The 25,007-nt window shown below is 48.6% G+C and overlaps 1 protein-coding gene across 5 annotated transcripts in view; it reads right to left on the bottom strand.

The window, feature by feature from the left end:
• Nucleotides 1-4,828: 4,828 nt before the first annotated feature.
• Nucleotides 4,829-25,007, bottom strand: part of LOC140402444 (sodium/calcium exchanger 3-like) — a 532,474-nt gene continuing 512,295 nt past the window's right edge. For all 5 annotated transcript variants that reach the window (XM_072490232.1, XM_072490229.1, XM_072490234.1 and 2 more), the window contains 2 exons: nt 20,489-20,764; nt 4,829-5,283 (listed from right to left, as the gene is read on the bottom strand). In XM_072490232.1, the coding sequence (XP_072346333.1) occupies nt 4,907-5,283; nt 20,489-20,764 (653 nt within the window). In that variant the 3' untranslated portion in view covers nt 4,829-4,906. The remainder of the gene's footprint in view (nt 5,284-20,488; nt 20,765-25,007) is intronic.

Here is a 25,007-nt window from a genome sequence, read left to right as displayed (position 1 = left end):
AGTGAAATGAATTATAGACACCATTACTTCACAGAGAATCTATTGAATCCCTGGAGGTCAATGACCCATTGAGTCTGCACCGAAAGAGCACCCAAGCTATGCCCACTCCCCCGCCCAATCCGTGCAACCACACCTAACCTAACCTGAACATCTTTGGACACTAAGAGGCAATTTATCATGGCCACTCCACCTAACCTGCACGTCTTTAGACTGTGGGAGGAAACCGGAGCATCCAGAGGAAACCCACGCAGACACGGGGAGAACGTGCAAACTCCACACAGTCACCCGAGGAACGGAATCGAACCCAGGTCCCTGGCGCTGTGGGGCAGCCATGTTTGCCACTGTGCCACATTGTTTCATAGACAGTGAGAATAAGCATCAACAACCAAGAATAGAACAGGATTAAAATTTCGAAGAAATTCACCATCTCGGAATAAGACGCAGGAATGCCTGTGTAGGTGAAAATGCAGCTGGATTGAAATTTCACCTTGTGATTTAGATGTGTATTGACAAGTTGATATGGAATTCCATTGCCAACAGTTTAAATGGTGTTAAATCCTTGTAAAATAAACAGATCAGCATTTCTTTTCAACTGCAAGCACATTTTTTTACAGCTATTTCAAGCCATTGTTTCTAACCCAGAGGTGTTTAAGTGTCCCATGAGCTCGTTGTACTGGGCATACCGAAGTATTTGTAACATAAATCTTTTTTCATGCACTATATGGCATACTGAAGACAGACCTTGAGTTTGGATGGCCAGAAGGTTTTACTGCAGTTTGCTGCTGTTTAGTGAATAAATAGCAGTATTTAAGATATACAGCACATAACCAGGGCATTTAGTCCAACATGTCCATGTCTGTTGTGCTCCACTCAAGCATTTTCCCATCTTTTCTCATCTAAATCTATAATTGTAGCCCTCTATTCCCTTCTCCCTCATGAATGGTGGCTTCCCCTTAAGTGCATCCATATGTGAGGGACTAACATAGGAATTAGTAGCAGAAGTAGGTAATTCAGCCCTTCGAGCCTGCTCCGCCATTCTATCAGATCATGGCTGATCTCTCCCTGGTCTCAAATCCACCTCCCCACTTGTTCCCCATATCCCTTTAACCCATTTTAAAATCAGAAATATATCTATCTCCCTCGTGAAACCATTTAATGATTCGGACTCCACCGCACTATTGGGGCAGCGTGTTCTACAAATTCACCACCCTCTGCGAGAAGTAGTTCCTCCTCATCCCAGTTCTAAATCTACCACCTCTCAACCTATATCCGCGACCTCTCGTTCTAGATTTCTCCACAAGGGGGAACATTTGGTCTACGTTTACTTTATCAATCTCTCTTAGTATTTTACAGACCTCGATCAGATCCCCTCTCATCCTTCTAAACTCCAGCGCGTATAAGCCCAGACTGTTTAATCTCTCCTCATACGTCAACCCCTTCATCCCCGGAATCAATCTAGTGAACCTCCTCTGAACTGCCACCACATCCCTCCTCAAATAAGGAGACCAAAACTAGACACAATACTCCAGATGTGGCCTCACCAACACCCTATACAATTGCAACAAACTTCTCTACTTTTATACTCCAGTCCTTTTGCAATAAACGCAAATATTCCATTTGCCTTTCCTATTACATTTTGTACCTACTTTCTGCGATTTATGAACAAAGACACCCAGATCCTTCTGCCCAGACACATCTTGAATCTGCTTTTCATTTAGATAATAATTTGCCTGACTATCTTTTGGGCCTCACACTGTATATTATCTATATAGGTTTCCTCATGGCTATTCCTAACATTTTTTAAAAGCTGAACAAAGATCCGTAGAATGGACCCAGCTAACCCTGCTATGGATAGGCTGTTTTTTTCCCTTTGAGTTATCCTTTCTGAATAACCCCTTGACCAGGCATCTAATAATAATAATCTTTATTAGTGTCACAAGTAGGCTTACATTAACACTGCTGTGAAGTTACTGTGAAAATCCCCTAGTCGCCACACTCCGGCGCCTGTTCGGGTACACAGGGAGAATTCAGAATGTCTAATTCACCGAACAAGCACGTCTTTCGGGACTTGTGGGAGGAAACTGGAGCACCCGGAGGCAACCCACGCAGACACGGGGAGAACGTGCAGACTCCGCACAGTGACCCAAGCCGGGAATCGAGCCCGAGTCCCTGGCGCTGTGAAGCAACAGTGCTAACCAATGTGCTGACCACCTTGCCACCCATAAGAACCTGTTACCCATCTGGCTTTTGGGATACCCTTGTGTTTAACATTGACCAGGTTCTCAACACAGCACATCACCTCCACTACCATTCCTTTCTAACCTGGTTTTATTTATTTAATTAATCAGTCGATGTATTTAATCAGCTCAGTTTATCGATTTCAGTCCCTTCACTAATTGCTTGATCGAGTTTAAGTTGGAGGTGGCATTAATTAAATATTTACTTGTAACATTGACCATTCACAAGTATTGAAGGCAAAAAGGATCTCATTCCCCTTCGCACTGTCCTTCAACTTGTACCAAATTCCCAATGATGACTCTCTGCTTGGCACGTATTCTGTTTACCCCATCTCAGTGCACCTGCGGACCTGGTGTCTTCGAGCTTTAGAATTTAACCTTTCAATGTTTAGGAATGGCGTGAGCAATACTGAGGAAAGAATTTCGAAGTTCATATTAGGGACTGTGGTTTGTTTTTCTCGGTTAAATAGGTCTGTTTCTGCTTGTGCTCGATTCACTTGTCCATGGACTAACAGCTGATAGTTTCCGAAATAGGCCAGGTTCATCCGGACACTGATGGCTGGGTTTCCATCCGCGAGGCGGGGAGTCGGGAAATTTCCCAGCTCGGCCCTCCTGCCTCAGGAAGAAAGATGGGATTTTCGTTCTGGGGGGTGGATCCCAACTGGAGCCGGGCCCGAGCTCTAGGACTTTGTTAAAGTTGTTATAATGACCAGCCCTCTAGCCCTCATACCTCCCATATGCTCCCCATGAACCATCCATACTAACCCACGCCATCTCATGCCCCCCCCCCCTGATCTTTCATGGCAAGCTACATTGTTCTATCCATACTTCATGGCTCCCCTCCTGACCTCCGTGCAAATTTAGCCCCTCCACCCACCCTCATGGAACCTCATGCTCAGTATATCATAGAACCAATTCCTACAATGCCGAAGGAGGCCATTCGGCCCATGAAGTCTGCACCAACCCTCTGAAAGGGAACCCTACCTAGAAACCCAGAAACCCGCAATGCTAACCACCGTGCTGCCCTCTTGTTCTTGGCTAAGAGCCCAGACATCCATTAGACTCCTGAAACAGCAGCGCCCCAAGGAAACATTGCTTGATTAACAGCTCTTGCCCTGTGGTCTGTTCTGCCAATGTTTATTTCCATAAGATAAAGAGGTTTCAAGTACTTACAGTTTCAGCTATTGTTACTTTAAATGGTCTGGAGGATTGACACTTTTATAGGGCTGGAGTCAAAGGAGTTTTTTAAGTCAGTAGAAAGTTATGAATGAATGACAGGTTTAAGGAAATTTTTTACCATACATCTTATTGTTACTGTAGGGGTTCAATGATTTTATAGAGTGTATAGTGGGTGACTGGACATGGGTGTGCCATAGCTTGGCAAAGCGTGAATGGGGGTCATAGTTGTGGGTAGAGGAGTATGTCTTGGCATGGAGAGCATGAGGGTCATGGGGTGGGTAGAAGGGCATGGTTGTTATGAAGGAGCATTGGGGCGTGGTTAGAGGGGCATGATTTGGCATGGAGGGTATGGGTAAGACCTTTTGAACTTACCTTTCAAAAGGTTTCATCATCCAGACTATGATTCACGCCACCTCTCAGGGCCCGTGAATCACGATTCTTTCTAAAGCTGCCCTGACTCCATGACAGTTACCAGGGCCTAGGCGAAGCCTATCACCACAGTGGAGTTGTCCAGGTCATGAGAGCTCATGACCCTCACCAACCAGCATCCTTATCCAACATTGGTGAAAATCGGCATTGAGAATTGGGGCAGGAACCGGAGCATCGGATCCCACCTGCCATTCTATCATCAGAGTCTCCCCAACTCAGTGGAAACCCAACCCCGAATGATTCAAAGGAGAAAAAAAACCAAGACATTTCTCGTAAATGATTTGTGGCTTCAGCAGTTTTAATAAATGCACAATAGAGCAATAAAATCCACTACAGGAAACGTTACCATGAATTTGGATTCTACACTGATCCTCAGTGTTCAGGGAAGGTTGGCTCAGCGTCATTCCGACAAACATAATTGTGCAACTTGTACACCAGGATTTACAGCAAGATAAATAAAAAGTACACAGAACCAGTGACGACTGCACACATCTAACAAATATACACCTCCATGGAATGTGCTGGTCTTCTCCAATTATTTTGCTATCGGTGCTATGATTTACCTTTCTACTGTTCGAAATAAATCAACCGCTTCTGCAACAGCTTACTCTGTGAGATGAGTTGTAACAACAATGCAAGACACAAATCTGCTGGGCCAAAACTGCCGGCCTCTCGTCCGGCACATGGCCACAAATATCATTCTTGAAAGGTTGGCTTCCTCTCGATATTCGTAACACAGAAAGCTCAGTTCGTTGATGTAAAAAAGTCTAAATCCTTTTGAATAAAAAAAGACCTTGTGCAGGTGATTTCTTGACGGTATGTTGGCTGCTGGCGACAGCCAGTATTAGAACCTTTTGACAAGGCAAGACAACTCAATGGCTAGACTTGACCTCTTTTCTTTGCCAGTGAAGTTCATTTTTTTTTCTCGTTAAGTGTTGAGAAGGTGGCTTCTCTGGGATTGGAATGCATCAGGGCTGCCCCCCCCCCCCCCACCCCCCATCTCCCTGGCAGCTTCGAGAGGGGCTTTACCCTTTGTAAAGCAAAAGAAAATCTCTCCTGTCTCAGAAACCCCTTATATGGCAGTAGGCCTCCAGGGCTGAAAACACAACGTACAGCAGCCAAAGGCTCACGAACATGGCGCAGGTCAGGAGCTTTCCGCGACGCGAGCCTCCGAGCTCACCGCCGATGAGTGACCGCCTCCGGTACAGCAGGACGCTGATGGCAACAAAGGCAAAGATGGTGAAAAGCGTGACGGAAAAGGCCAGCGTGCCGGGGTCAACTCTAAACTCTTTCCCCTTCGCCGCCCAGTAGATGGCAGCAACAGACCAGGCCACTCCAATACCCAGGAACACATTGACAGCATTGCTTCCTGTCACATTCCCAATGGAGGCATCTGCGTACTGGTCTTGAAGTGCTGCAACCTTGCTGGCAAAAGTATCTGGAACAATAACAAAGAAATATCTCCATTATATTCATTGTGTTTCAATGGCATAAAATTATACAGCACCGTGTGTGTGTGTGGTATTCACATGTTGTTTCCCAATAAACACAATATATCACTAAATCTGACGTGAGTTTTCTGGCTCCTCATTGTTAATAATAATAATAAACTTCCTAACATTTTAAAAAAGCTGAACAAAGATCCGTAGAATGGACCCTGCCAACCCTGCTATGGATAGGCTGTTTATTTCCCTTTGAGTTATCCTTTCTGAATAACTCTTTGGACAAGCATCTAATAATAATAATCTTTATTGTCACAAGCAGGCTTACATTAACACTGCAATGAAGTTACTGTGAAAAGCCCCTAGTCGCCACACTCCGGCGCCTGTTCGGGTACACCGAGGGAGAATTCAGAATGTCCAATTCACCAAACAGCACGTCTTTTGGGACTTGTGGGAGGAAACCGGAGCACCCGGAGGAAACCCACGCAGACACGGGGAGAAAGTGCAGACTCCACACAGACAGTGACCCGAGCCGGGAATCGAACCCGGCACCCTGGCGCCGTGAAACAACGGTGCTAACCACTGTGCTACCATGCCCCAAATTATACCCACCTCCAGCAAAACAGGAAATGGATAATGTGTCTCCATGCTGTGACAAATATCGAGGGCGCACTGGGTGAATGGCGCCAAATCGGTCTCCGCGCCAGGAGAATTGCGAGTCAGCTGACTCACTCCACCCGGCATATTTCTCATTTAAGTATCCAGATGCTGGATTCACCCGGCGCCCGGTACTCAATGGGCACGCCCGGGAGACTTCAGCAGTGCGACGTCAATACTGGTCCACACAAATGTGCAGACCAGGCGTAACACAACCTGGGCAGGTCTCCTGGGCCATTGGGGACCTCCGGGTGGTCGGGGACTGGGCAGGGTGGCACCCTGGCACTCCCCCTGGCACCGCCGCCCAGGTGCCAGACTAGCACTGCCAGGAGTTGTGCCACTTGGAGAGCGGGGGGGTGAGAGGAGAGTCAATGAAGGGGGGAGGGTGGAAGATCTGGGCTGTGGGACAAAATGGCGGCCTGATCTGTGAGGGAAGTTACTCTAAGTTCGGCCTCAGCAGAGAGAAACTCCCCGAGGCCACAACAAACGGTAAAGTGCCGTTGGATAGCGCTGCAGCCAGCAGGAAACACCTCGCTAAATGTGCCTGACTGCGGACTTATTTGGAAGTCCGCTAAATTGCGCCTTTAGTTTATGTATTGTATTGATATTTTAGAGATTTTTTAGTTCAGGTCGGCTCATCAGCACGGCAGTTAGCACTGCTGCCTCACAGCGCCAGGGACCCGGGTATGATTCAGCCTTGGGTGACTGTCTGGGTGGAATTTGCACCTTCTCCCCGTGTCTGCGTGGGTTTCCTCCGGGCGCTCCGATTTCCTCCCACAATCCAAAGGTGTGCAGGTTAAGTGGATTGGCCATGGCCAATTCGCGAGGTTACGGGAATAGGGCAGGGGAGTGGGCCTAGGTAGGCGTCTCCTCCAGAGGCTTGGTGATGACTTGATAGGCTGACTGGCCTTCTTCTGCACTGTAGGGATTCTATAGATTCTAAGATTGAAGTTTAACTGTAGAAAATAGGCTAAATCCAATTAAAACAATTTGGAGTCCATTAAACGTAAAAGGTTGGGGCTGTGTTGACTTAAGGGGTTAACTGCTAGCGAGGTAAGATCCCTAAATCAACAGGTGGGCCTACTTAGCCGCAGACGCAGTATCTACACTGCTTGGAAGAAAATGTAGTCCATAGAGATGTTTTGTTTTGCGATTTAGAGCTAAGTTAGGTTAAAAGCATTCAGAGAACCTTGAGAGGCTACATTACCATGAACATGCATGGCACTTAAGAAGGTTCTCTGGTTTCATTTTATCTGTGTGTTGGCTGGGAGAGGAAGCTGGTTAAGTTTGGAGCTCATGCGGTTCGCAGCTCTCGGGAAAGTTCTGGGAGCTGTTAGCTGACTCCAGGTAGTTAGGGCTCAGTGAAGTCCTGGGGAGCGGAGGAGGTGGTGGAAGTCACTGGTTCTGTGCCAAGCTCAGAAGCCCTGGGTGTCGTTTATGGCTCAGTGTAACAGGGAGACCGATTTCCAGGGCAGTGCCAGCTTAGTGAAGAAAGTGATCTGCGAAGGTGTTTGAAGAGTGCCGGTAGCGAGAGAGGGGAGTGCTGCTCTGTGAATGCAATCTCAGGAGAAGAGACTGCACCATTGGGAGGTGAGCAGTCATTCAGGAAATCCAAGTTGGAGCAACTTTTTAAAAATAAATTTAGAATATCCAATTCATTTTTTCTAATTAAAGGGCAATTTAGCGTGGCCAATCCACCTACCCTGCACATCTTTTATGTGGAGATGCCGGCGTTGGACTGGGGTGAGCACAGTACGAAGTCTTACAACACCAGGTTAAAGTCCAACAGGTTTGTTTCGATGTCACTAGCTTTCGGAGCGCTGCTCCTTCCTCCGGTGAATTCCTCCTTCCTCACCTGAGGAAGGAGCAGCGCTCCGAAAGCTAGTGATATTGAAACAAACCTGTTGGACTTTAACCTGGTGTTGTAAGACTTCGTACTGTGCACATCTTTTAGGTTGTGGGGGCGAAACCCACGCAAACACGGGGAGAACGTGCAAACTCCACACAGCAATGACCCAGAGCCGGGATCGAACCTGTGACCTCGGTGCCGTGAGGCGACCGTGCTAACCACCTGCGCCACTATGCTGCCCTAAGTTGGAGCAACTTTTGAGGGAATTCGTTGGCCAGATATTTGAAAGTAAGGATTTAAAATCCCTTGCAAAGGTAACTAAATTTTTATGAGATTTTGTGACTCACAGTGGTCACTGACATCTGGCAGGCTCCTGAGAAATCCATGGGATCTGTCTTGGTCGCATTTGCCATTTAATGTGCAGTGTTGTGTGTTCGACCACAGTTTGCAGGGGTTAATTCATACTTACCTCATGTTACTTCCGAACGTTAGATATTATTCTCCTCGCGTGTAACCGACATTTCAAACTTTGTCTACTTTAAGTAAAAAGTTACCAGACTGTAACAATGCACACTGCACTGTAAATGCTACACAATGAAGTATTTTGAAGGGTGGTCACAAGCTGTGTCGGGAAACACAATATCCCACTGGGGTATGCTCTGAGATTGCAAAAGATGCTACATGAATGCAAGGGGCGGGGTTCTTTGTTCCGCCACACCCATTTTCTGGTGCAGTGCCCCCCACCCCACCCACCCCAGAACACAAACACAGTTGATGGCTCCGCTGCTGAGTAGATAGCCTAACATTAACAATTTAGCCCACTAAATCCTGAGTGTTGAATGCTTCCAAAAAGCCTTGCTTAATCATGTACAGGATTCATTTTGAAACCATTCAAAATACTCCAGCAAAGAGCAGGAAGATCCATTAGTTGGATCCATGCAGCTATAGGTGAATGCATGTCCACATTACAGTTTACTATAAGGTAACTATCAAATCCAGTGACAAATATATAGGAGCCCACAGACTTCAAGCTGTGAAGCCCTGAGGCTTTAATCTACATAAGGGTCACAGGAATTGATCGGACTCATAATGTCGAGGGGTCTGTTCTAATGCAGCTCGGTGGACATGGTCATGAAGGAGTCCCATGCTCTAGGATGGAATAAAATTCGAATCATAGTCACAGCAGGCCATTTAGTCCATAGTGTCTGTCCCTGAAGAAGCAACTGACCTCGTACCATTCCCCTGCCTTTTACCCATAGCACCTAGCAAGGTTTCCCATCTCAGACCATTCTCCTTTGAAGGGCTCAATTGAATCTCCCTCCACCACCCCCTCAGGCAGTGCATTCCCGATTCTAACCACGCGCTTGAAAAGGTTTTCCCTCGTGTCGCCAAGGCATCTTTTTCCAATCATCCCAAATCTGTGCCCTGTGGGCCCTGCTTGTTTCAGCACAGAAATAGGACATTCAGCCAATGGTATAAATAACTGGATAAACTGTTTCTCTTTTGGTGGCGGTAAGCGATAATGTTGCCTGAACGTCAGAAAAACTTGTCTGGTCTTCTTCAAATATTGACAGGGGATCTTTATGTCCGACTGAAAGACCAACCAGAACCTTGGTTTAACACCTTACCTGAAAGACAACATCATCACACAGCAGAACTCCCTCATGGAGTTGCAGGGACAACTCCCATTTTCGTGGTAGGGCAAAGCGGACAAGGCATGGCTCACACCTGAGGGAAGCCTGACCTCAGAGCCATCCAAAATCAGTGCTGAATTCAAACGGGCCAAATTTTTTATGTTGCAAGGGCTTAACTGAAGTGTGGGAGTCACACATTGTATGAGTAAATGCTTATGAAGGACGGATAATGTCTGTAGAGCCGTAAAACTGTAAAGTAACACAAATACCCAGCACTTCAAAATTTTTTCAAAAACAGCCTGCCTGTGTCAGTGAGAGATGGAAACAATCGGTTTGAACAGTCACAATAGCTGTTTTCCTCAGGGCTATCATTTTGTCATTATTAATATCTGACTGCTTCCCGCAAGCTATAATTATCTCAGCAGAGGGTCCTAAGTTCATATTTGACTGACTGCTCAAAGAAATTATTAAAGGATTAACTGTCTTTGATATATTTTTTAAATATGGGATTAAGTACTTGAGGGGATTTAAAATTTTGAATGGACTTTCATTAGTGGTAGTATTTTTAAATATTGTGAAGGCTCGAATGAATTTTGTTTTATTTAATCTTAACATGGCTCCTGATGTCTGCTCATGGTTGACACTGGGTGAGTTGGCATAGAGGTGCAAGGGCAAAGGTTGGTTTGTGTGTCAGGGGTATGAAGTCGGGGAAGGCCCCTGGGCCGGATGGGTACCCGGCAGAATTTTATAATGAATTTGCAGCGGACCTGGTACCACATCTGTTGGGGGCGTTTAATGAAGCGCTGGAGAAGGGGGAGTTGCCGGAGACGATGAAGCAGGCAGTAATCACACTAATCCCCAAAAAAGGGAAGGATCCGGTGGAATATGAGTCGTATAGACCCATATCACTATTGAACACGGATGTGAAAGTATTGGCTAAGTTGTTGGCGGGGAGGATGGAGGATTGTGTCCCGGGGGTGGTTGCAGAAGATCAAACAGGCTTCGTGAAGGGCAGGCAGCTCGCGAGTAATATAAGACGGCTGTTGAATGTGGTGATGAATCCGTCGAGAGCTCTGGTACCAAAGGTGGTGGTGCCCATGGATGCGGAGAAAGCATTTGATCGGGTGGAGTGGCGGTACTTGTTCGAAGTTTTGGGAAGGTTTGGGTCTGGGCCGTGATTTGTGGCATGGATGTGGTTGCTGTATGTGACGCCAAGAGCGAGGGTGAGGACGAATGATATGAGCTCACGAAGCTTTGACTTACACAGGGGTACGAGGCAGGGGTGCCCGCTGTCGCCGCTGCTGTTTGCGCTGGCCATAAAGCCATTGGCGATGGCTCTCAGGGGATCGGCAGAGTGGCAGGGGATAATGAGGGGACAGAGGGAGCATCGGGTGTCGCTCTATGTCGATGACCTCCTGCTGTATGTTTCGGATCCGTTGGAAAGTATGGGAAGGATTATGGGCCTGTTGGGGAGGTTTGGAGGGTTCTTGGGATACAAGCTGAATGTAGGGAAAAGCGAGATATTCCCGGTGAATGAGCTGGCACAGCAGGCTAATTTAGGGGGGATGCCATTTACGGTAGCGAGGGATAGGTTTAGGTACTTGGGGATTCAGGTAGCAAGGGAATGGACGGGGCTCCATAAGTGGAACTTAACAAAGCTGGTGGAGGAGGCCAGGGAGGATCTTAAGAGGTGGGATACACTGCACTTAACGTTGGTGGGGAAGGTCCAAGTGGTGAAAATGTATATTCTGCCGAGGTTCTTGTTTATCTTTCAGGCTCTCCCGATCTTTATACCAAAGGCCTTTTTTCGGAAAGTGAACACAATCATCTCTGACTTTGTATGGGCGAGGAAGGTGCCGAGGGTGGGGAGGACCCTGCTACAGAGGCAGAGGCAGCAGGGGGGGGTTGGCGTTGGCAAACGTGCTTCATTATTATTGGGCGGCGAATGTGGACAAGGTGCGGCGGTGGTGGGAAGGAGAAGGGGTAGAGTGGGTTAGGATGGAGGAGGAATCTTGTAAGGGGTCTAGTTTGAGGGCTATGGTGATGGCAGCATTGCCAATGGCTCCGAGTAGGTATTCAGGGAGCCCAGTGGTGCAGTCCATGGTGAAGATATGGAATCAGCTGAGGAGGCATTTTAGGGTGGAAGGGATGTCGGTGCTAACGCCGCTGTGCGAGAATCATGGGTTTGAGCCGGGGGGGATGGATAGTGTGTACAGGAGGTGGAGGGACGTGGGGCTGGTCAAGGTGAGGGATTTGTATTTGGAGGAAGTGTTCGCCAGTCTGGAGGAGCTAAGGGAGAGGGTAGAGCTGCCGAGGGGTAGTGAGTTCAGGTATCTACAGGTTAGGAACTTTGCACAAAAGGTCTGGAAGGGGTTCCCTAGATTGCCGGGATACACCCTGCTGGAGCGACTGCTGTTTCCGGATGTGGGAGGGGAGGGAAGAATTGGGGATATATATAAGTGGCTGGGGGAGCAGGGAGGTGAGCGGGTGGTGAAGATCAAGGAGAAATGGGAAGCGGAGCTGGGAATGGAGATCAATTGGGGAGTATGGAGTGAGGCACTGAGAAGGGTAAACGGGACCTCCTCCTGTGCAAGGATGAGCCTGATACAGTTCAAGGTGGTGCACAGGGTGCATATGACTCGGGCGAGAATGAGTGGGTTCTTTCAGGGGGTAGCAGATGAATGTGAGAGGTGTGGGCGGGGGCCAGCGAATCATGCGCACATGTTTTGGGGTTGCGTAAAATTGAGAAGATTCTGGGCGGGAGTGTTCGGGGTCTTAGCCAGGATAGTGAAGGAGGAGGTGGACCCGGACCCTTTGGTGGCGATATTTGGGGTTTCAGAGAAGCCGGAACTCATGGACAGGAGGAAGGCGGATGTCATGGCCTTCGCCTCTCTGATTGCACGGTGATGAATTTTGCTGGAGTGGCGGTCGGCATCGCCACCGGGGATAGCAGCATGGTCGGGTGACCTGTAGGACTTCCTGCGGTTAGAGAAGATAAAGTATGAGTTAAGGGGCTCAGCAGGGGAGTTCGAGAAAAGGTGGGGGATGTTTGTGACCATGTTTGAGGAGCTGTTCATTGCGGTGGGGGGGGGGGGGGGGATTGATGGGGAGGGGGGGAGTGAAAAAGGAGGAAAATCTGTACAAACTGTATAGTTGATTGTTGGGAAGAATGTTTCCCGGGGGGGGGTGTATTTGCTGTAACCTACTTTGATACAAGGACTAGTTTGACATGGTGTGGCGGTGGTATGGAGAGTGGGTAGAGGTGATGGGGTTTGAGGGTAAGGGCTCGATGGCCTATGTTTTAAGGAAACAACTGGTCCAATGTCCCAGAGAACAGAGGCAGGGCATTTCATAACTCATGCTGCCCACCTCACAAACAAAAGTTGGTCCTATCTTCTCAAGTCTCAGGGATAGAGTTTGTACCCAAAAACCTGCTTCCAAAGTGATTCAAGTGCTACCACTGAGCTAAGGCTGCCATCTAACTACACCTCCTGGCAGTCTTTGCAACAGTAAGGTGCTTGACAAAAGTGGTCAGAATGACATGGGGTGTTGAGATCCATGGCATCCTCAAAGACACTGACTATGGCAACTGTCTTCTTCCAGATGAACAAAAACTGAAGGGGTGAGCCGTACGGTGGCGCAGTGGTTAGCACTGCTGCCTCACAGCGCCGAGGACCCTGCTTCAATCCCGGCCCCAGGTCACTGTCCGTGTGGAGCTTGCACATTCTCCACGTGTCTGCGTGGGTTTCACCCCCAGAACCTAAAGATGTGCAAAGTGGATTGACCACGCTAAATTGCCCCTTAATTGGGGAAAAAAAATTAAAGAGCAAAACTGAAGGGTAACGTGTCAAAATTCTCATTTCAAGACGGGCAGTACATTGACAGAATTTTCTGAGGTTCACTCTGTCATTGTTTGAGCAGGTATGAAGAACAAAGGTATTCACTCTGATCTTTGAAGAATCCCATGTGTCTATATCTAGAGTTCTAGCTTGCAGCTTGCATTTTCCTCTTGCACACGAGAAACTGAAATGGGTTACTTCTCCTCATGGCAGGACTGCACAGGAAACCCAATTATTAGTTTTTAGGGTGATCTGACACAAAATAATCTTAGCATTGTGTGCGCCATACCTAGCCAAGTTGGGCGCTTAGTGTTTCAAACTGTACTTCGCCTTTATCTTGGTCATTCTTTTCCTTCTCGAGCTACATTCAGGTGCGCTGGGCCCTGCAAAGTATTTACTATGGTCTAGGTTTTACTATAGAGAATCCTCCCCTTTCCTCGGATTGCCACCTTGCCTTGGTGGAAAGGCTTGAACGTTCCATTGATCCCAAGAGCAACTCCGTCAGGAGTGTTAAACTCCAGGTGGGGTCACCTATGATGGTAAGGTCAGAGGGGAGAAACCAGACAAAAGACAATCGAAAACAAGTCCTCAACAGCAGATCAGGTGGAAGACACTCCTCCTTCAGATTCTGTGCCCAAAGAGGGTATTGGCAACCATGGATTTCCATCAGATTGGTCCAGGATTCTGATTGGCACAGTAGTACGGTAGTTTGCTGTTGCCTCCTGCAATATGGCTGACCAGGAAAATCTCCCACTCTTACCGCCTGCCATCGGGGACATTGGAAGGATTTACCTGTTTGGCTAAAATCGACCTGTTTGGCCACATTATGAACACACCTTCCATTAAAGCCACAGGAGCAGAATTAGGCCCTTCAGCCCATCGAGTCTGCTCCGCCATTCAATCATGTTTCTCATCCCCATTCTCCCGCCTTCTCCCCATAACCCTGCTTGGTACGGGCGGCACGGTGGCACACTGGCCAGCACTTTTGCTTCACAGTGGGTGAACCTAGGGACCCAGGTTCGATTCCCGGCTTGGGTCACTGTGCAGAGTCTGCACGTTCTCCCCGTGTCTGCGTGGGTTTCCTCCGTGTCCTGCAGTTTCCCCCCACAAGTCCCAAAAGACGTGCCTGTTAGGTGAATTGGACATTCTGAATTCTCCCTCAATGTGCCCGAACAGTCACCAGAATGTGGCGACTACGGGATTTACACAGTAACTTCATTGCAGCGTTACTATAAACCTACTTGTGACACCTATAAAGATCATTGTTATTAGATTATTAACCCCTGATCCTCTTATTAATCAAGAACCTATCTATCTAGGTCTTAAAGACAGTCAGTGATTTGGCCTCCACAGCCTTCTGCGGCAAAGAGTTCCACAGATTCACCACCCTCTGGCTGAAGAAATTACTCCTCATCTCAGTTTTAAAGGATCGTCCCTTCAGTCTGATAAGATCCTCCCTCATCTTTCTAAACTCCATCCTGAAGTGAGCTTTTGGTTCAGAGATAGGGACACAATCATGGAACTCAAGACGTCCCACTACTGCATGCGATATTCTTCCTTCTCCTTGCTTGATGAAACAGCGACTCTCGTCCTTTGTCATTGGACTTTCTTTCCATTTACATCTTCTGAGACTTTTCTGTGTCAGCCCTTACGTTGCTCCCTTTTACACAAATGCTGAGATTAAAATATCTCCTTTTCCATCTAGCTGATGTGCCTCAAATCAGTCGAGACAGTCTATTTGTTCAGTTTGCTACGTGGGGAATAGATCACACATTTTGCCTCTGCTGTAGCTAAAATCCGCCTAGGGCTGAATTTTTAGGCCTGATGGAGACAGACAAACGAGAGAATTTCAGACTGCGGCCTACCTGTCCATCCAGCCTCGGAGATATTTTTCTCACAGGAACGCTGGCAAGCATGACCCACTCAAAAGTCTAAATGCTGGTCATCGCTCCCAATGGAGCAAAGCTACATTGATGCTTCGAGAGACTCCCGGAGCAGAAATACCGGAAGAATGGGGGTCATTTTAACACCAAAGGACGGAATTTTCCAATTTTTTTCTCAAAGTGCTGGTTCTGGCGGGAAAACTGCCGTTCGGTTCCCCTGGCTGCCTAAACGGCCAACTTTACTCACCAGATAGTGCATCACTTAAACAACATTGCTCAAGATGGCAGGAAAGGGACTGATAGAGGTGGCATGCTACACAGAGATCTGCGCTAAAATAAAATCCCCATCCCACACAGGCGCTGGGCAATAACTCCTCAATAAGGACACGGGGGTCCACACCGAGTAAAATGAAGAACTTTGATTTATTTACAGTAATGGTATATACACTCCCCGGTGGATCCCTACTGGATCTCCATCTGGTCGGTGCTTTACTGGCCGACCTTTTATACAGCACTAAATGGGGTTCAGCCCCCCCCCCCCCCCCCCCCAGCAGGAGAGCTCTTACTCTGCGAGAACCAAGGGGGCAATAATCACTCCCACCCCGGAGGTTCCGGGTATTACACCCCCGTCCATCTCCTTTCCTCCACACACACAAGCTCCAGGGTAACACCCCCCCCCCAATCGCACAAACACGGGGCAACCCCCCCCCCCCAATCACACAAGCAACAGGGTAACACACACACCCAATCACACAAGCACCAGGGCAACCAACCCCCCCCGCCCCATCACACAAGCACGGGGCAACCCACCCCCACCACCATGGGCAAGGGGAAATCCTACCACCACACACAAGCACCTGGGCAACCCCTTCGCCTCAACACAGTTAAGGGGAAGACCCCATCCCCGATGGAACTCCCCAGGGAAGCCCGGTCGGTACTGCCTCCTGACATTGCCCCCGGCACAGCTGTGGCAAAGGGCAGCACGCACTATACTTACCAGGCGTTTTATTTTTTAACCATTTCAGTGGAGACCCTGCTCCCTTCCACACTCGCCTGTTATCCCCCCCCTCCCCCCACACCTAACCACAACCTCTCCTGTCCCTCTCCTGATTGCCGTCTTTCCATCCATGCTCCCTGGCCTTTGGGCTGCCAGTCTCACTGGCAGGTAGCTCGTCGATCAAGCTGACTAGTGATAGGAAATCTCTGGGGAATTAAAAAAAAATATCCATGGTTATTTCCAGCAGGACGTCTTGGAAAGCCAAGCTTCTGGGTTTCCTGCCTAGCGCTCCCATCTCCTCCACCCCCTTGTCTGTCACCCAGCAGATATAGGGCCCAATGTTTCCCATCTTTGGACGATTCAAGTGGCCTACACTACACCATGGCTATGGCATTCCAGGCAAAATAATCTCCCTTGTGAAGAACACCCACGAGGTCTCGCATATCCTCGCTGATAAATGCAATGGACAGGCTGGAGTGAGACAAGGCCGTTTGATAGCACCATTCCTATTTTTGCTCGCGATTGATTGGATTTTGAGGCAAACAACATCAGACAGAAGAAATGGCGGACAATGGTCCCTCACAGAAGAGCTGGAAGGTTTAGACTTTGCAGAAGACTTGGCTTTATTATCCCACAACCACATACAGATGCAAGATAAAACCCGCCGCTTGACGCAAATATCGGCCTTAACATCAATATTAAAAAAACAAAGATAATGTGAATAAACACTAGGAATAACAGCTCCACTAAGATAAGGTACACCAAGCTGGATGAAGTAACATCATTTACCTATCTGGGGAGTGGCGTTAGTATTGCCGGTGGGACAGGCGAGGATGTAAAGATCAGAATTGAAAAGACTAGAACAGCAAGACCTGGACAATATCCAGGCTTTGGGCTGACAAGTGGCAAGTTGCATTTGCGCCACACAAATGCAAGGCAATGACCATCTCCTACAAGAGAGGATCTAACCATTGCCCCGTGACATTCAATGTCACCACTGAGTCTCCAACTATCAACACCCTGGGGGTTACCATTGATCAGAAACCAAACTTTTTTGGCCATATTGATACTGTGGCTACCTGAGCAGGTCAAAGGCTAGGAATCCTACAGCAATTAGCTCACCTCCTGACCCCCCCCAAAGCCTGTCCACATCTACAAGGCACAAGTCAGGAGTGTGATGGAATACTCTCCACTTGTCTGGGTGAGCGCAGCTCCAACAACACTCAAGAAGCTTGACACTATCCAGGACAAAGCAGCCCCGCTTGATTGCTCCCCCTTCCACAAACATTCACTCCCTCCACCACCGACGAACAGTGGCAGCCGTGTGTACCATCTACAAGATGCACTGCAGTAACTCACCAAGGTTCCTTAGACAAAACCTTCCAACCCCACAGCCACCACCATCTAGAAGGACAAGAGCAGCAGATACCTGGGATCCCCACCACCTGGAGGTTCCCCTCCAAGTCACTGACCACCCTGACTCGGAAATATATCGGCCGTTCCTTCACTGTCGCTGGGTCAAAATCCTGGAACTCCCTCCCTAACAGCACTGTGGGAGTACCTACACTTCAGGGACTGCAGCGGTTCAAGAAGGCAGCTCACCACCACCTTCTGAAGGGCAACTCGGGATGGGCAATAAATGCTGGGCCTAACCAGCAACGCCCACATCCCGTAAATGAATTTTTAAAAAAGCATTCATCACTCTCTCCAACATCTGGAATTCAAGAGAGGAATCGTCAAGGTCACAAAGTTAAAGATCTTCATACTCCAACATAAGATCCGTTCTCCTTTATGGCTCTGAATCATGGAGAACCACCAAAACAATGTTGACGAAAATCCAATCCTTCATCAACGGATGCCTCAGAAAGATCCTGAGGAAACACTGGCCAAACACCATCAATAATATTAGGGAGGAATGGGGGGGGAGGGGGGGGGGCGGGAGATAAAACAAGACCCTCCAAGGCAAAGGGTGAAAGTAGAATTGGATAGGCCGTACTTTGAAGGAGCCACAGAACAACATTACACAAAAAGCTCTCACCTGGAACCCGTAAGGAAGGAGGAAGCAAGGTGGACCAAGGAGGCGGGATGCAGAAGAGGAGATGAGAGCCGAGGTTGAAACATGGCAACAACTGGAGAGTTTGGCCCAAGACAGGATTAGATGGAGAGAATGTGCCCGAGGCTTATGCTCCATCAAGGGCTAAGGTGAAGAAGACACTACAGAAGTGACAGGATATCCAAACTTATTGCGGTGTCCTGCATAATTAGTAACATCTGCATTTACAACAGGCATTGCCTCAGGAGTAGCACCTATCTATGGAAGATAGAAGAGGAGGATGAAGGGATTCCACATATCTCTTTGCAGTGTTCAATAGAATAGATTTGAAAACTCGCACAAATTTGTTGCAGTTTCACGTTCAGCCTTGAGGCCGCTGACTGCATTTCTGATCATTTCCATGAATCCATACTTCAGGCATTCAGCATTTAAGCAAAGTGCTCTCGGATGATAGTGCAGACAATAAACAGGATCATCATGTTGTCAAACTGTGCTCTTGTTCCTGGTAAAGTGGGCCTGCGAGAAATGCACAAATATTCTGTACGGCATTCTCAACGAAGGCAGTACCTTTCCTTTGGGGCGAGACATGGCTTTGTGTGGCATGGCATTAGCTTCAACATGACAGGTAAAAGCTTGCTTCTGTTCTACTGTATGACTATCCTGCTGGAGGCAAGTCTTCAAGTAACCCTCTGTCACAGACATCTCCACTTCACTTGGCAAGTCGTCAATGACGGACAGCCATGCTACAACAACACCATTCATATTTGTGTTGACAACTGGGGTGAGAGGTTAGGCCTGTTGGCGCCTATGTCTTGGGTGCTACAAGTCCGCAAATAACTTCAAAATGGTGGCCAAGGCTTGCAGGCACTCTTTTGTAGAAAATTGCCCCAGATGCCTTCTTGGTGAGGACCTTGGCGTACCTGCTGTGTACGGTTCCGGAAATAAACAGAGAAGGTGGGTCTGTGGGTGTACCTACACCACAGGGACTGCAGCGGTTCAATTGGTGGCTCACCACCACCTTCTCAAGGGCAATTAAGGATGGGAAATGTTGGCCTAGCCAATGCGCACACATGCTGGGGTTTACCATTGACCAGAAAGTGAACTGGACCATATAAATGCTGTGGCTACGAGAGCAGGTCAAAGGCTGGGAATCCTGCGGCGAGTAACTCACCTCCTGACCCCCCCCCAAAGCTTGTCCATCATCTACAAGGCACAAGTCAGGAGTGTAATGGAATACTCTCCACTTGCCTGGATGAGCGCAGCTCCAGCAACACTCAAGAAGCTCGACACCATCCAGGACAAAGCAGCCCCGCTTGATTGCTCCCCCTTCCACAAATATTCACTCCTTCCACCACCGACGAACAGTGGCAGTCGTGTGCACCATCTACAAGATGCACTGCAGTAACTCACCAAGATTCCTTAGACAGCGTCTTCCAAACCCACGACCACTACCATCGAGAAGGACAAGAGCGACAGATACCTGGGAACCTCACCTGACTTTGGGGGGGGGGTTTGCACCTGGGTGAAGATTGCTTCCTGGTTTGCTGACTGTGCGCTGGTACGGCCTTTAGAAATGGCACCCGGATCATCGGCTCACCGATTTGATGGCAGGGTAGGCAAATCAGAGACTGCCCACCTTGGAACGGGTGCCTGCAACATTTTTTTCTCTTATAGTGGACACTGATTGGTAGGGGCGTTGCCCTGGCGAATGCAGCAGAGAACAGTTAACTGCCAAGCTCACGTTTCAAACATCTCTACCAATCAAAGTCCACTTGCCAACCAATCAGTGCTCTCCTCTCTTGCAGTATAAATTGCTGTTCCCTTTAATGTCGGTTTATCTTGCGCAGCTGTCCTGATGGGTGCAAGATGAAAAGCTTTGATAGCATGTCTCTTTTTTCTTCAGCAATAAAATGCCAGTGATTCAAATTGATATTGAGATTCCCATTAAAAACCTAGGCCTACTAAACTACGAACAGTTGAAATAATGTGATATTAATCCTGAACATGTTAATGTATGAAATTCCTTTTGCGAGTTTAACTTGTACCAAATTTCAGATGGTGGCTTAAGGCCTTTGTGGTGAGATTCAGTGTGATCAAGGCTGCATTAATATCATTCCATGGTTAACTGAACTGGGCAAGCGGATTGCATAATGGTGGTCAATGCAACAACACCCATTTTACAAGGTGAATTTCTAACTCACTTCTCTTGGGTTTGTGTCTGTGGCAGACTTGACTTGTGACACACGTTACCAGTTACGTTTTATTTCCTGCTGCCATTCTGCTAATTACCTGGTATGGAGGTGCCAAGAGCCACAAAAACCACAGCAGTCACCGAATCCTTCAGCCCCACTGTGCAGCCAAAGTGTGACGCCAGGTCGTTGATGAAGGCGGTGAGCAAACCGATCACGGCCATGCAGATGACAAAGCAAGCCCAGCCGTTCCCGTACTCAGTGGGAGGAACAAAGGCAAAGAGAACCTTCCAGAAAACCGTCAAGAAGTGCATGACATAGTCAAAGCAAGAGGGCAGTTTCTCCTCCCGGGTGTCGTCCTCATCTTCACCGTCACCTGTCAAAAAGAAAACAGACCTTTTTCAGAGCGGTGCCGAGACTCAAAGCAGACAACACATTTACACAGATCCCGCCACTCAAAAGAGTAAAGCTGTGAGCTTTTTGAATTCTGTTTGAGGTAGCAAAAAACAAGAACATGCAAGAAATCACAAATAGTAACAATGATTACATATTAAACAGAACTAATCTCATCCGCCTCCGCCCCAATGAAATGAAAATGAAAATCGCTTATTGTCACAAGTAGGCTTCAAATGAAGTTACTGTGAAAAGCCCCTAGTCGCCACATTCCAGCGCCTGTTCAGGGAGGCTGGTATGGGAATCTAACGTTCCAGAATGTTGCCTCTCCCAAGCGCAGTACAAGGAATGCCTCCCCCCCCACCTTTCAACCTGGATTTTGCCTCCTCCGCTTACAAGATCCTACAATTCCGAAGCTCTCCAGATTTTTTTAAAATTTAGAGTACCCAATTCTTTCTTTTTTTTTCCAATTAAGGGGCAATTTAGCGTGGCCAATCCACCTACCCTGCACATCTATGGGTTGTGGGGGGCGAGGCCCACGCAGACACTGGGTGAATGTGCAAACTCCACACAGTGACCCGGGGCCGGGATTGAACCCGGGTCCTCGGCGCCGTGAGGCAGCCGTGCTAACCACTGCGCCACCGTGCTGCCCCAGCTCTCCAAATTTTGATCTCTTCCCATTTGGAATATTGCGTGCAATTCTGCTCGCCGCACTACCAGAAGGATGCGGATGCATCGGAGACGGTGCAGAAGATGTTCGCCAGGGTGTTGCCTGGTCTGGAGGGTATTAGCTACGAGGAGAGGTTGGATAAACTCGGATCATTTTCACTGGAACGGCGGCGGTTGAGGGGCGACCTGATAGAGGTTTACAAAATTATGAGGGGCATGGACAGAGTGGATAGTCAGCTGTTTTCTTTGCAGTGTGGAAGAATCAATTATTAGGGGACATAGGGTTAAGGTGCGAGGGGAAAAGTTTAGAGGAGATCTGCGAGGGAGGTTTTTTACACAGAGGGGTGGTGAGTGCCTGGAACTCGCTGCCTGGGGAAGTGGTGGAAGCAGGGACATTAGCAGCGTTTAAGAGGCACCTTGACAAATACATGGACAGGATGGGAATAGAGGGATATGGACTCCGGAGTGCAGGAAACTTTAGTTTAGACGGGCATCATGATCGGCTCAGGAGGGCCGAAGGGCCTGTTCTTGATCTTTCTTCTTTGCTCCTTTCTTGCTGTGGCGGTCACATACTGAATCGGATTCAGTCCTGGCCCTGACTGCTCACAACCTTTGCATCGCATTTGACCTTGACATGAGCTTCCACCACATCGCTACTTGAGGTCACCCAAAACTGTGCTGCCCCTGTCTTAGCTCGCACCAAGTCCCTTTCCCCTCTCACCCCTGTGTCGCTGACCCACACTGCCACTTGGCCAAGTAACGTCTTGATTTAAAACTCTCCTTCCATGGCCTCACCCCTCCCTATCCCAGTAATCTCCTCCAGCCCCCCCCCCCCCCCCCCCCCGAAATATCTGCATTCCTCTAATTTTGGCATCAGGTGCACCCTCAATTTTAATTGCCCCACCTAAGGTGGCCTTGCCTTTAAATGCCTTGTCCCCCTCCCCACTAAAGACTGGAATGACCTATCTCCTCGCTGCCTGTCCACCTCACCTTCCTCCTTTAAGACACTTATTGAAACCTAACTCGTTGACCAAGCTTCTGGTCATCTGACCTCATATTTCTTCATGTGGCTTGATATATTTTGGGCGGAATTCTCCATTTTTGAGATTAGGCGCGGTGGCGGGCATCTCCCGCTGGCCAAAATGGCAGAATCCAGTGGCAGGTTCTGTGTTGGAACCTCATGGACTGCGAACAGGCAAGTTCCCCTCCGCATCACCTGACGGGCCGGCAGCTGATCCGTCTGCCCGCCATCGGCTGGTGGGTTCAAAGGACTCAGAGCCATACTTAAATACCAGTGCAGCCAACTCATATCGCCGTCTCCAGCCCACCTGCTGTCTTCACCAGACCGTGCAGGATGCCAGCAACCCAGAGGAAAAAGGCGAGCAGCCTTGAGAAGAAGCTGGTCCTTAATTCAATCCCCCCCCCCCCCCCTCCACCCCGAGCCCATCACCTGCGAGAGCCCATGCCCCAGTTGGACCTCTACTCACTGCAACTGGAGTCTTCATCCGTCCCCTTCCGGTCAACAATGTGGTCTCCCTTTGCGAGCTTTACATGCAGCCTTGTTGCGGTGCAGCTCCCCTCCCCTCAGTCTTCCCTTTCCCTTCTATTGTTTGTCTTCTTCATCCGTCTCTTTGCCACTCTGCTTGCCATCGTGAGCCCTCGCCGTTTACCCCATTTCCCTCCTTCCACATTGCCCCCCTTGTCTGACATCGGGCCACCTCCTCTCTCCCCCCCCCCCCCCGCCTCACCTCGCACTCCACCCCCAGTCAAACCATGGGCCTACGTTGCGGTGGCTGCATGGGGCCACAGCACAGTAGTGTCCAGGTCGACACTGGTGTGTGGCACCAGTGGAGGAAGGACAGCCCTGTACTCCTCAACCCCGGGATTAGTACTGATCCAAGACAGCGACACATGGAAGTCCATGAGTCCAGGTGTTGTACATGAAGGCGAGCTCGGCATGTAGGTGGAGGCCAGGGACTGGCCTGCCCCGGCACAGTGGTTGACGTACAGCGGAACAGGGCCGCACTGCGGCAGAAAGGTTTAGATTCACTCGCCGCAAAGTCTCTTGTGAACTAAGGACCGCCTTGTACTCGCCACTCTTGAGCAAACGGGTTTTAGACCAACATAATTGGACGCAGGGTTGGAAAGCCTAACGGGACACCCGCGGCCAGCTGTTTTCATGAGCATTCATGAGGTGCAAATGAATACAAATGGCACTCATGTCACCAGCCAGTGTAAAGACTGAACCTCCATTCACATGCTTTTGGGAGAACATGATTCTACCCTGGTGGGTTTGAGGGATTTTGGCTCTCGCTAGATTTTCATCTCCCGCGCACCACCAAACCTGCCCCGGGTGGGATGGAGGAATTCCATCCTTCGTTTTATAATGCTTCTGTCGCACCCCCGTTTCCCCACCTAAACCTGCACATCTTTGGACTGTGGGAGGAAACCGGAGCACCCGTAGGAAACCCACGCAGACACGGGGAGAACGTGCAAACTCCGCACAGACAGTCGAAATCGAACCCGGGTCCCTGTCGCTGTGAGGCAGCAGTGCTAACCACCATGCCTCCCTGTAAGGACAGAACTAGAGTATTGATGAAAAAAGGCATTTTGTTGAAGCTTTTGGTCTTGCACTCATGAGGGAAATCACAAGGGTAATAACAAAGATGGCGGCACAGTGGTTAGCACTGCACCAGGGACCCAGGCTCGATTCCAGCCTTGGCTGATTATCTGTGTGGAGTTTGCACGTTCTCCCCGTCTCTGCGTGGGTTTCCTCCGGGTCCCACAGTCCAAAGGTGTGCAGGTTACGTGGATAGGCCATGATTGACGGGCCGAATGGCCTCCTTCTGCACAGTCAGGCTTCCATGGATCTCTCCTGGCATTGGTATTCTTACAATAGTCCTGATGAGTGCAAGATCAAAAACCTTGACAAAATGTCTTTTTTCAGCAATTAGTAGCTTATTCAGTGGTTACCAAATAGTTTCCTCAAGTTCAGGATCAAAGGCCAACAGTGACTTCAACTCAAAGGTACTTCACTGGTTGCAAAGAACGTTGGCCCATTCTGAGGCTTGCAAGAGGCACCTGATAATCACTCACTTCCCAAGAACTACACTGCGACCTGATACATAGACTAACTGACAAACTAGCATTCCCCAGGGTCGCTACTGCAAATTGCTCACTGGAAATAATGTAAATCTTTTTGTATCCTATTAGAGCTCAGAGAACAGATAATCATCTCTGCCAGAGTTGAAGCCATAGGTTATAAATCCATGAATCGGGTTTGTTCAAAATAGAAACGGAAACCGTAGCTAACAGCTGGAACAACAAGGTTCATTAAGAACATAAGAACTAGGAGCAGGAGTAGGCCATCTGGCCCCTCAAGCCTGCTCCGCCATTCAATGAGATCATGGCTGATCTTTTGTGGACCCAGCTTCGCTTTCTGGCCCGAACACCATAAACCTTAATCCCTTTATTCTTCCAAATACTATCTATCTTTATCTTAAAAACATTTAATGAAGGAGCCTCTACTGCTTCACTGGGCAAGGAATTCCATAGAT

Source organism: Scyliorhinus torazame, chromosome 25 (genome assembly GCF_047496885.1).
Source record: "Scyliorhinus torazame isolate Kashiwa2021f chromosome 25, sScyTor2.1, whole genome shotgun sequence".
NCBI lineage: Eukaryota > Metazoa > Chordata > Chondrichthyes > Carcharhiniformes > Scyliorhinidae > Scyliorhinus > Scyliorhinus torazame.
The sequence above is the reverse complement of the archived record's forward strand: the minus strand, read 5'-3'. Positions and strand labels throughout refer to the sequence as shown.